This window comes from Giraffa tippelskirchi, chromosome 10 (genome assembly GCF_054371585.1).
Source record: "Giraffa tippelskirchi isolate mGirTip1 chromosome 10, T2T-mGirTip1v1.2.pri, whole genome shotgun sequence".
Lineage (NCBI taxonomy): Eukaryota > Metazoa > Chordata > Mammalia > Artiodactyla > Giraffidae > Giraffa > Giraffa tippelskirchi.
The window spans coordinates 137,006,039-137,018,716 of NC_137284.1; the positions used below are offsets into that span (position 1 = coordinate 137,006,039).

The 12,678-nt window shown below is 46.0% G+C and overlaps 2 protein-coding genes across 19 annotated transcripts in view; both read left to right on the top strand.

Moving 5' to 3' along the window:
• AHCYL2 (adenosylhomocysteinase like 2) overlaps positions 1-6,523 on the top strand; it is a 192,344-nt gene extending 185,821 nt beyond the window's left edge. For all 13 annotated transcript variants that reach the window (XM_081531293.1, XM_081531296.1, XM_081531288.1 and 10 more), the window contains 4 exons: positions 1,218-1,286; positions 1,407-1,485; positions 2,924-3,044; positions 3,439-6,523. In XM_081531293.1, coding sequence (XP_081387419.1) covers positions 1,218-1,286; positions 1,407-1,485; positions 2,924-3,044; positions 3,439-3,445 — 276 coding nt within the window. In that variant the 3' untranslated portion in view covers positions 3,446-6,523. The remainder of the gene's footprint in view (positions 1-1,217; positions 1,287-1,406; positions 1,486-2,923; positions 3,045-3,438) is intronic.
• Positions 6,524-11,108: 4,585 nt separating this feature from the next.
• Positions 11,109-12,678, top strand: part of STRIP2 (striatin interacting protein 2) — a 48,448-nt gene continuing 46,878 nt past the window's right edge. For all 6 annotated transcript variants that reach the window (XR_014066039.1, XR_014066038.1, XM_081531284.1 and 3 more), the window contains exon 1: positions 11,109-11,280. Coding sequence is in view for 2 of the 6 variants with exons in the window: in XM_081531282.1 (XP_081387408.1) it covers positions 11,152-11,280 (129 nt within the window). In the remaining 4 variants the exon portion in view is untranslated. The remainder of the gene's footprint in view (positions 11,281-12,678) is intronic.

Consider the following 12,678-nt stretch of genomic DNA (forward strand, 5'->3'; position numbering starts at 1 on the left):
CCACACCTCATGGCGTGTGGGATCTTAGTTCCCCAACCAGGGATCAAACCTGCAACCCTTGCGTTGGAAGTGTAGAGTCTTAACTGTTGGGCCACCAGGGAAGTCCTGCCTTTTCATTCCACTTAGACTTCCATGTCAGTGTTTGGCCACTTTCCCTTTCTTGACAGCTTCTCTTCCCTATCCTAGATTTCTGACCACTGTAACAATGCCCTCTGTTTTTACCTTGACACTTTTCTCTTCCTCAGGGAAAGATACCAAGGTTACAAGGAGAATACTAATACTTTCCTTAGTTTTGATCTTCAGTCTTATTTCTTAATTAAAGAAACAATGTAAAAATGTAAAACATATGCTGTGTTCACCTAAGGACCTTTAAATTTTTGAGTATTCTGCCTATTCTCTTCACCTTTTCTCACCTTCTCAAAAACTTTAGGGCATCTATAATGTACATACAAGAGTATGTACAGGGAGAGGATGGGCAGATTGTTAAATATTCACTGACTGCTTTAAAGTCAGCCCACTGTCTGGTGACTTATTTCTAGTTGCCCTGAGAGGTTCCATCTAGTAATTTTGGTGACAAAAGCTAGCACCACAGTTGTTTTTGGCTACTATGGTTGAGCAAAAAACTATGGTCAAGCTTCCTAGGAAATAAAGTAGTAAAGGATGGCATTGGGGTAAGGTTCTAGTACTTCTAACTCGCTGAATCACCCACTGGAAATACATGACTGCCCTTGAATTCAGGAGAACCAGGCTGAAGAAGAAGCACAGAAACTATCACAGCTTCCTAAAGCAAAAAATATCTCCCATCACAACCTGGAGAGATTGCCCTTGAATTTGACCAGATCATTGTTTAGGACATTTTTTCAAAGGAATAGCAATGCCCCAAAAGGAAGATATTCTGTAATAGTAAAAATTCAAGGGAAATATACCCTTCCTTGGCATAAGCCTCTGTGTCAAATGACCACCTCTTTTTTTTTTCCTATTCCTTTTTACATAAACCTAGAGATCTTTTATCTTGTTACCTTCATCAGATTTTCCAGAATTTTTTAACATTTCACTCAAAGGTCAGTTAGTTCATTTCCATTGATTGAACAACTGCTTTTTGTCCAGCATGTTAGTTGAGAAGTGCTTGGAAAATGGCAGTCATGTTCTTCTCACATTGCGCCAAGTCAGAGACTCCGTCTAACCAACCCCTATGTGTGTTAACCCTGGCACTCTAGGGCCGTCTGCTGAACCTAAGCTGCTCCACAGTGCCTACATTTGTGCTCTCAATCACCGCTACAACTCAGGTAAGGCCTCCAGAGGGGGGAAGCAGTGGGCTGGAGAGGGGCACTAACCTATGAGGGTTTCACTTAATACGGGGTAGTTTGCTGTCAGTGCCCTGTGAGCATCCATCTCTGCTTTTCTAGGCTCTAGCCTTGATAGAGCTCTACAATGCTCCCGAGGGTCGCTATAAGCAAGATGTCTACCTGTTGCCCAAGAAAATGGGTAAGCATGAGCTTTTTTATCCTCTTCCTTACCAAGTAGCTCAGAGTCAGAGACTAAGTGAAGTTGGGGGACATTATATTTCTTAGGAATAAAAAAAGGATATTTTCATCTTGTAAAGTAGGAGCTAGACTCCATCCCCAGTTGATTTATCACATTTTCCAAATAGGTTGCCCTGATGTAGTCAGGACATTTTGCTGTGATTTAGTTTACCTGTCTATGAATTTTCAGGACTTTCCCAAAGTATTTATTTTACAAGAAAAGAATCTCAAAGGAAAAAAAAATCTTCCCCCACAAGAGAGAGGAAAACCTTGTGACACCTGACTTACTCCAGTTCTAGGCTGCTGAATAGCCCCTACCAAACTTTTCTACTCCCACCTCCTAACTCTGACCCTGTTATTTCAGGCCAAAGGAAAGACTGAACAGCTTCTGTTAAGAATTTAATTATGTGGCTGTTTCATATAAGAGAAACATTAAACTGCCTTAAATTTTTAAAGAATACTGCCTCAAGCGCCTGAACTGATAGAGTATGTTTATAAACTCCCCAACCAAAGATCAGGGGAGTAAATCAGCTTCTGGTTTTGTTTTGCTTCAGCATTAGATGCACAGCAACTGTGAGCAGTCGATATATTCTCCCTTTAATAGACACTTTGGATGAATATAAAAAAGTCTAATAGTCCATAACTGAATGTATAATGAAGTTAGGGAGACCAAACCAATACATAGGAAGTGACACAAAATTCTGAAAAAGTAATATGTATTTAGGTAAGAGAATATAAATAGAAACCCCTGAGAACTAGGGGGACTGAAAGCAAAGCCAATAGTGTAGGATCCTTCTCAGTCACTCTTTTCAGAGTTCCACAGGTGTTAGTTTTCCTGAGTGACCCAGAGTATAAAGTTTAGGGCAGAACTAATGTAGGAGCTTCCTGTTGTTTAGTCCCTCCGCTCTCCCATCCTTTCTTTTGCATTCTCAGGCTGATTTGCTGCTTTCATTTCTCTCTCACTTTTCTGTGGAGAAAGAAAGGTTCCAGGCTGAAATAGCTTGTAAGGAAGAAATGTTATGCCTTTGAAAAGCACTGGGCTTAAGCTCAAGCAACCACTCCTTAGAATTGGGGTCCAGTGAGCAAAAGTTGAGCTCCAAGAATTAGAAGGTGTCTTGGGACATTCTCTGGCTCCAATGGTAAAGAATCTGCCTGCAATGCAGGAGGCCCAGATTTGATCCCTGGGTTGGAAAGATCTCCTAGAGAAGGGAATGACAATCCACTCCAGTGTTCTTGCCTGGAGAATCCCCTGGACAGAGGGGCCTGATGGGCTACAGTGCACGGGGTCACAAAGAGCCAGACACAACTGAGTGACTGACACTTTCCACTTTTTAAGGCTGAGAGAACAGCCAGACAAGAGGCATGAATGCTTATCCCTGGTCTTGTGTGATCTGTTTCAGATGAGTATGTGGCCAGCCTACACCTGCCCACCTTTGATGCCCACCTGACTGAGCTGACAGATGAACAGGCCAAGTATCTGGGGCTCAACAAGAATGGGCCCTTCAAGCCCAATTACTACAGGTACCTTGAACTCCCTAGAAATGGGGAAGCCTGGGTAGTCATGAGCTTCCTACACTGGAATTGGTCTTGGCATCCATCACCATATTTCCATGAATTCAGAAAAATAAACCCACTCTCCCCACTGCCACCCCAAAAGATTCTATGAGGCCATGTCCAAACATTAAATAGTGTTCCCTTTCTTGATTTGTCATTTCATCTTCTTGATATGACATTTACCCCTGTCTAGAGAAAAACTGGCCTTTTTCATTGATATGAAAAAGCACTGCATTTATCTACCCTCACCACACACTCCAGAAAAGTGCCTGCCTCCTCGTTACACCTTTAGGCAGTCTCTTCATGTCCCAGCATCCCCACAAGCTGATAACATCAAAGTCTCATCTTTTTTTCCCTGTAGGTATTAAGTTCCTGTAACTCAAGCCAGAAGCTTTAAGGAATAGAACTCCAAGTCTTTTCTCCACTCCTATACAGGAAAGAACCCAGCAAACTGCTTCTCCAATAAGCTGCCTGCCGTGCTCACCCTCTATGTTAGGTTATTTATTTATTAAAATCTAGAATCCTGTGCCTATCTCCTCGGCCCAGAGTATGGTTGCTGTCCCAAGGGCTGTGAGAACCGCAGGGGACAGACTGAGGAAGGAAAGAAATGGGGTTCCAGGTGCATCTTTTGCATCATTCCCCACTGACTCGGAATCCTCAGCACTGGTCATCATTCTCTAGTCCAGGCTCAGGAGTTCGTCTGTGGATTCCAGACTCCTTGTTTTCTGGGGTTTTCTGGAATAAATTTTTAGCAGCTGCCTTTCTCAGCTTTGGCCCTTCCCCAGGTGAGGCCTTTTGGAAGCCATTGAGTTAACACGGCCTGGGTTCCCAGCCTTGACCCTCACTATCACTGCCTTCTTTATAAAATGGCTGGGAAGGAAGGAGTGTTGCGTCTTTGGCAAACTGCACCAAGGTCTCAGCTGTGCCTGTGCTTCCTGGGAGTCTCCTTCCTTACCCAGGATTGCTTTTCTTCCCCTTGACTATTTATGTCCATTTTAACACTTTCAGGTTCCAAGAGGAGCGTGCCTCTACTATTTCCTCAGCATCTCTGATGTTTGTCATACATTTGTTTTGCCGTCTTTCTAACCCACCTAGCCTCTGCTCAGGAAGTGACGGCCAGCCCCACTGGGGCCCATAATTTTACTTCCTTGTCATTTAACTGGATAGTTTCCTGGGAGGCCCCCTCCAGATTGGCACTATCTCAGAAAAAAGGAGGCTTGTTGTGAAACACTGCTTCCTGAAACTTCCTTCAATTGCCTAAAACTCCTTCTAAAGCTGAGCAGGAAGTGGCTTACTTTCCAAGGGACCCGGGAGAGCAGGGCTTCAGAAATGCAACCCACAGCTCAGCACCCTAAAGAAGCAGAATATATTTATTTGTCTGCTGGGAAGGGCTTTGAAGCTTAACTGGCTAAGCTATACAGGGAAGACACTGTAAACTGAATCCATGTGATCACAGCTAGGTTGACTAATTTGAACCTCATGAAACATTCATCCCTTTGGCCATTGCCATTGATGAAACTGAGATCTAATGTCTCTGCAATTTGGTCTGTGGTCTTTCTTCTCTGCTGGGATATCACTTTATGTTCTGCCCTTTTCCATCTTGGGATTCTGTGTTTTGGAGGTAGTTTCTTAAGTAAACTCCAAAATTACAAAAAAAATGTAATATGAGCAGCCTGAAATGTTGTGTCCCACCTAAGAGCTGAATTCCTTTTGGAGACTGACCTGTTAGTCTCAAGGGTTCCACTGGGACCAGATTGGTTCCAAGAGGTAAAGTCTGGAGTGGTCCTAGGTATCTGGAATGAAATGAGTCCTTTTTCCCTCTGCCAACCCTGTTTAACACTCTCAGTTTTCTTTGTTTTTCTGTTTTTTCCCTTATCCTGGTCTGCCTCAAAGTCTCAAGACTAGGGTGACTCAAGGAAACACCAGACCACCCAGGATCACCATAACCTTCCCAACCTAATTCTGCCCTCTGATTTCTACCTTTTCTAACTTCTCCTGGTCTTCACATATACCCACAGAGCTAGTTTGGAAATGACCTTCCTTTTTGAGGTAGGAAGGTGGACCTTAGGTAAATGGCTATTTGCCTCATTAAATAGTACAGTCTCAACCCATAGAATCTGGTTCCTCAGAGGCCATATGTCTTAGCAAGTACTGGAAAAATGCCACATACATGGCTATAGTTTTTCATGGAGAAGATCATAAATGTTGAAAATTCCACTAAGCCATTCAGTTCTTCCTTTTGCGTACCCAGTTCTGGCTTTTGTATTAATTAACTGGATTAATTGCAGAAGATTCAAAAGATGACATTTGTATCTCATCTTATATCCAGAGATGATTCCATTAGGCAGATAGCTGGACCCTAGCCTATTTTCCTAAGTCAAAAGTCATAACCTGTTGTTTCTCAGCAAAGCCTGGCAGCTGCCTGTGGAACCCACAAGCGTATGCTGATCCTGTCAGCGCGTACTCCTCCTTGCCATGGTGAAGAGACCATTCCACATGAAAAAGGAGCCACACTGGGCTTCTAGATTAGGTTGCCCATGTTGCTGCCCATGGTGAGGTATTTGCCTCTGAGTTTCAGGTGACCACTTGTCTTTTCTTTCTGGGGACTCTGTGTCATAACTGTTAATGAGAAGGAGGTCCAGGCCTCCTGAGTATTTGGGTTCTACTTTGGTGTTGGAATTCGGTCATTATTCTTTCTGCCCAGGTAATCAGAACGAAAGTGTCTTCTTCCCTCACTTAGATGCATCCTAGGTATCTGGATGCATCTTAAGCTCTCACCTTAAATGCATTTCTAGGTATCTGGAAGCCTGGGAAAGAAGACCAATGATCTCTTTATATGTGGCCCTGGCTTGTGAGGTCTTACCATTTTCTCTGCAATGAATTGTGCTAGTTTTCAAGGATTTTTTTTGCCTTCTTAACAGAAATATTTTCTTTTTCTCATTCAAAAAAAAAAAAAATGGTATCTGGTCTACCTTCCCTCTGCCCTCCTGGCTCCTAATCCTCCCCTCCTATATGAGCACGGCTCCCCATGGCCATGGCTCCCCATGGCCACATGCTCCTACGAAGCTTTTCTGCTGCTTGGCTTTTCTCTAAACAGATCTGAAATTGCTGCTCCTGTGGTTTTCTCCAAATTAACTTTGTCATGGTTTTAAAAAAAAGAAATCAAAATGCATTGTTGCATTAAGCTTTTTTAATAAAGGAAAATTACAGAAAAAAACAGGCAACACCAGCAAATTATATGTGGACAAGTTCTAAACTATATATACATACATATATATATAAATAATCATCTAGTTCTCATTGTCATCTTACTGAAAGGAAATAAAACCTCTAATGATTGCCATTTCTGAGAGGCTCTTGGAAATCTTTATGTCTAAGTGATTGTATTAGATCAGCAATAATGAATATGTAATCTCAAAAGATAAATAAAATATTCTTAAAATGGATTCTGGTACTGAGAGCATTCTTGCTTCAATAAACTAGGAATTCAGAAATGAGAGAGATTTCTGGGAAATGGGCTAGAGAGCCCGCTGAAGCACAAGGATATGAAAACCTGCAGCACTTAACAATAGGTGGCCTTAGCCTTGAGTCCCTTATCCTGTGGTGGATCACCCCAGTCATAAATGTCACCCTCCCCCCACTGCCCACTCTATTATGTGTATAAAGAACCTGCTTTCTTGGAGCCACCCCTCTGGGGAGTTGAGACATATAGGCTTAAGGCAGAGAAACTAAATAAAGCCTGGTTCTTGGTTCCCCAAGCCCTCTCTGTGCTGCCCTTAGCTGGAAAGCACAGAAAGGCAGCATCCTATGGTTTTGGACCAAAAGACCCTGACTAGAAGATCTGACTACTACCTCTAACCAAAGAGAAGGAAGGAATCTAGCAGAAAATTGTCTCTAAGTCACGTTTTGCCTGACTAAATCATAACCAGAGGATCAGTCCAGCTACTTGTTCTTTCTCATTTTGAGAAATAGCCACTAAAGATAGCCACTTTCTTTACTTGACAACCTAAACTATTTCTACATCCTGTATGTAAGATGGTTTCTTCCCTATCAGAATCTCACACCTCTGTATCTAAACTAAGGGCCATGGGGCTGGATAAACCATCTTGCTACTCTACGGGGAGTTGAGAAAGAATAAGCAGTTGGATTCATCCCCTGGTTATGATTTTGTCAGATAAAACCTGCCTTAGAGACAATTCTCTGCCACATTCCTTTCTTCTCCTTGGCTAGATGTAGTAGTAAGGTAATTGGTAACGGCTCAAAGCTGGCCCTTTCTCAAAGCAGATGCAGCAGCTAGCAATGGAGCCTGTGAGCCAGCTATAGGGTTTGCTCTGCTGCAGCAAGGTTTGACTCTTGTGAAAGATGGAAACTTGAGTGCCTCAGTCTTAGTTTCAGGTTCACAGGGACCTTCCAGGCTACCCACTGCAGTGCAGTTTCTCTATCTTGTAGTATTGTGGAAAGAGCTTGGGGTCAGGCTGACTTGACCAACTCTACCATTTACAAGTTGTGTAACTCAGCCAAATTAGTTGACCACTCAGAGCCTCAGTTTTCTTGCCTGTCAAATGGATAGTGTTTATCTCCTAAAGACTTAATGACCTGATTTCATTTTTAAAATACTGCTTAAAGACCCAGCAGACACTCAGACACCTAACTGGTATAAATACCAATTCCTTGTCTCAGTCTAGGGCCCTACAGCCTCAGTTGCCTTATTACAGCCACATGTGTTCTTGATGGAGTGAAGAGGGCATTCTATCCTTTTCCTACTATTTTATCCTGGCTGCCCTATATCCTCAAAGCTAGGTATTTTAAGACTTCCTGCAATCTTATTTTTAAGCTTTTTCAGTGCTGGGTGTTATCTATTTAATCACAAATCTGACCTCTGGATTAAAGTAGTGTGCTTATGGGGAAAAATGGGTATGTTTGGTCCTTGTAATTATACCTATTTATACGTCTCTCTAGCCCTCTGCCAGCAGCCTCACAATACCTAAGTTTAGGGACAGGGAAAGTGGTAATGTAGTTTTAAAAATAACTCAGCACGGGAGCCATCTCTGCAAGATGTACACCAGCCCCTAATTAGCTCCAAGGTATATTTATGGGCACCTCTGTGATCAATGATGTTGATGGCTATCACTCCTTTGTTGACAAGCTAAAAGAAATAGAGTGTGTGCCAATTTCATGGCCTACATTTTCAGTTTTAAGTTAATCTGTGGTTCCTTGTTACTTCTTCCAGTAGTTTTTTCCAGATATCTTCCTCCTTATGATAAGCTCTAAAAGTCTGAATCTCTAATGATCAGATAGATGTCTGATCTTCACTGTCTCCTATTCGACTCCAATGTGGAAGAGATACTGGATTGAAGTCTCTCCCCATGTTGATTCTTTGTAATCTCCATAGCACCACTTTTTAAAACCCCATCTCCCAAAGTGAAGCCAGATGGAAATCTAGGCTCAGCAAATGGCTTTACAGAGAGGCCAGAGGGGACCTGACCGCTGTCCTCAATTCTACTCCCAGTTGAAGATGACTCTGCTCCCTTTGCCCTCAAGATAGGTTGGAAAAGGAACAAAGACTCCAAAGGGGCCACTCCTGTCTGCCATCACTGTTGGGGATCCTGCTGATGGACTAGACTCAAAAGAATATGAAGTTGTGGGCTTGTCAATCCTAGAGCTCTGACTGCTTAGGAGGAGAGGTACAGGGAAGAGGGAAGGTAGAAAAATTAATTCTTTTGTTAAGAAGCCCCAATGGGCTGTGCTGTGGCAGGCCTACCACACTGAAGCAGTGATGAGCTAGGCGTGGGCTGTGAATTTTAAAGCAGAATATGAATCTTTAAGAGCTTAACAAAATTTTACCCTGAAAAAAAAAAAAAATTCCAAAATCAAGTAGTTTAGGCCTTGAGCCAGAGACTTTCTTGGAAATTCGTAGCAATTCAATTCTGTTTAAACCAGTAGGTCTCAACCACAGATTTTTCCCCTCAGGGGACATCTTGCAATATCTGGAGACATTTTTGGTTGTCGTCACAAGTAGGGGGAGGTCCTGCTGGCATCTTGTGAAGAGAGGCCATGGATTGTGCACGCATTCTACACCGCACAGGACAGTCCCCCACAACAAGACATTGTTCAGTCGATAGTACAGAGGAAAGCCTGTGTTAAAACACAGAAACGAGAAAACACAGATGAACAATAGCTACTCTCAAAGAGCTTATATCCAGGTTGAGGTGGGTGGGAAGTGGGGAAAGGAAAGGAAAATTATTAGTGGGAAGAATAAGGAGATATTGGAGACCAGGGAAAGAAAGGAACTAAGAAAGCTCCAAGGAGTGCACTCTCTACTCTGCCTGGATCTGTCACTTACTAATTAGCAGAAGAAAGTGTGAAGGAGAGAAATGATGCAAGAAGGGGGATAATTCCTTTCGGCCCCTTACTTTGGGAATAAAGTGGAAAATATGAGGATTGTGGATCCAGCCAGACTTGACTAACACTAGCACAGCCTGAGTGGGTTGAGGAGGGTCAAAAGATAGACTCTCTGGAAGAGGAGGTGATGACTAAATAGAATTTTTAAGGAAGAAGTTAGCCAAGAGAAGAGCACAGTTTCCTCCAGTGACGGACACAGAAACAAGATAGAATATGATACCTTGGGAACTGCATTGTGCTTAAGACTAAGCATGTCCAACTTAGTCATGTCCAACTCTTTGTGACCCCATGGACTGTAGCCCACCAGGCTCCTGTGTCCATGGGAATTCCAGGCAAGAATACTGGAGTGGGTTGCCATGCCCTCCTCCAGGGCATCTTCCCAACCCAAGGATCAAACCCAGGTCTCCTGCATTGCAGTTGGGTTTTTTCCATCTGAGCCACCAGGGAAGCCTGAGAATACTGGAGTGGGTAGCCTATCCCTTCTCCACGGGATCTTCCTTTCCAGGGATCGAACCAGGGTCTCCTGCATTGAAGGCAGATTCTTTACAAGCTCAGTTCGCAGCTGAGCTTGTGAGCTGCAAGCAAAGAGTAATTAGTCTCTGAGAGTCCTGGTTTCTTTATCAGAAGTATTGGATTAATGAAAACAACCTGTCAGAGAGATATGATAGCTCCGCGAAGAGTCGAGTGCGATGTCTGGAACATAGTGGCAGTTCAAAACCCCCCCTCCCCTAATTCCACCCATTCCCCTCTGGCTGCCCGTTTGGGGCTTCTATCACCATCCCAGATTGCATACATATTTACAATAAGATGCTTTTTAGGTAAATTCCAGGGTGGGCAAACCACACAGCCTCATCTGCCTCGGGTAACAGCCCTTAGGAAGGATCCTAGAATGAAGGAAAGGACTGGGGAAAAGGTTGGGGTAGGGGCTTGCTCTCCAACCAACATTTACTCCCTAGCTCACACCAGGAGAAAGATACCCCCTTTCAGCTGAGAAAGGCAGATGGCCAGAAACAACTCGGTAAGGCACCAGGAATTTTAGTAAAGTGAAAACGCCCCACCCCATCCCTCAACCCCCAGTCTCCCAGTCAAGCCCTTACTCCGAGCGGAATGAGTTCGCCTGAAAGCAAGTCCCTCGTTTCCTGCAGTATCCTTGACCAACCATTGGTGCCATCCCTCCCCTTAGACTGAAGCGGGATTTGGGATGTATTCAGGAACCAGGATTTGGGCGGCAGAGGTCTGTGATACTGGGGAAACTGACACTGCAGTGGAGCAGGAGGCGGGGACTAGAGCTCCCCGAAAAGGTCTCTATTTGGGAGGGGGTGGGTGCTGAGGGACACCGAGTGAGAAGTAGAGCTAATCTGCTAAAGCTCAAGGCCCAGGATTTGGAAGGCGGAGCTGGGAACAGACCCAGGAGTGTCAGGCTTACCAGTAACGCCGCAGGACTGAGGGAAAAAGGTGAGGCGGAGAAAAATCCCTGAATGAGCCCCCCACCACCTCCAAGTCCCGCTCGGCGAGGTGTAACAGCCAATCGAGCCGTGGGGCGGGGCTGCGGGTGACGGTCGCAGCCAATCGTTATGGAGGGGCGGGGCCGGGCTGCCGGCGCGCGGCGGCGGCGGGGTCGCCCGGGGCAGAGAGCGCCGAGAGGGAAAGGGTAGCTGCTGACTGGAGCGGCATGGAGGACCCCGCGGCGCCCGGGGCTGGGAGCCCGCCAACCACTGGCAACGGCAACGGCGGCGGGAAAGGGAAGCCGGCGGCGCCTAAGGGCCGGGAAGCATTCAGAAGCCAACGGCGGGAGTCGGAGGTGAGGAGCCCGGAGGGCTTTCAGTTGGGGCCGGGAGACACCCGGGGCGGGAAGCAGTGGCTGAGGTGCTTCGGCCGCGTCCCCCTCCGCCGCCCGGAGCTCCCAGCGCGCCCTGAGCCGCCCCTCAAAGCGGGCACCTGCGGGGCTAGCCGCAGCCTGAACTCCGGGCTTTGCAGCCCCTGACCCTCTCCGCCCGTCTCCTGCTGCGAGTCGGGGGCTTCCCGGCCCTCTAGCCTCCCCTTTGGGGGCAAGAAGATAGAGCGTGATATCCAGTGTCCCAGATACTTTCAGATATTTATCTCGCTTCATCGCTGTAGCCCCCTGAAGTGGGAATTCGTCAGGCCTGTTTACAGCGGAGGCAAGAGGCGCGGAGTGGTGAAGGGACTGGCCTGAGGGGTGGGAGGCCCGATCCCCGCCGCAGTGAAGAGGGGCCGGCGTTGGGGGGCCGCCGCCTTCCCACTCCGAGACTCCCCGCGCCGATCAGAGGGGCCGCGAGACTTCGGCCCTTCCCGTTACCCCCGTGTGCTGGCTGGCCCTGGAGGGAGCGTTTTCCATGGGATCAGGACCCCTCCCTCTTAAAGGTGATAATGAGACAGGAGTCAGGCGGGCCAGTTCCGGAGCGAGTGGGTGGACCGACCCCAGGATACAGACCCACAGATAGGAGTGTAAATGTTCTCTGTTCTTAAATCCTAACTAGGAGGATGAAAGGAGTGAATTAACATCACCTCTCCAACCCCCTTCATCCAGCCAGTTTCCATCAAGTAGCCAAGAGTAGAACTGAATCTGAGCAGGGAATCAGAACAGACCACAAGATGTCAGACGTGAAAGGGTCCGTAGAGATCACCTGGTTTCAGCCCTGGCTTTTACAGAAGTGGGAGACAGTAGTAGCTTGCTCAAGATCATACAAATGGCACAGTGGCCAGGAGTACCAGACTTGGTACTGGTCAGTCAGACCAGGTTTTTGAGGTTTTGAATCCCAGCTCTGTCATCTACTCTCCATTTGACTTCTGTCAAATTGCCAACCTCTGAGCTCCAGTTTCCTTGTCTGTAAAATGAGGTTAATACTACCTACCTCAGAAGGTTGTGATAAAGTCAAAATGAGATAAATGGATGTGAAATGTTTAATTTAGTGCAGGCACAGTACATGTAGTTGGTTAGCACATAGTAGCCCTTAGTGGCACCCCACTCCAGTACTCTTGCCTGGAAAATCCCATGGATGGAGGAGCCTGGTAGGCCACAGTCCACGGGGTCACTAAGAGTCGGACACGACTGAGCGACTTCACTTTCACTTTTCCCTTTCATGCACTGGAGAAGGAAATGGCAACCCACTCCAGTGTTCTTGCCTGGAGAATCCCAGGGACGGCGGAGCCTGGTGGGCTGCCGTCTATGGGGTCGCAC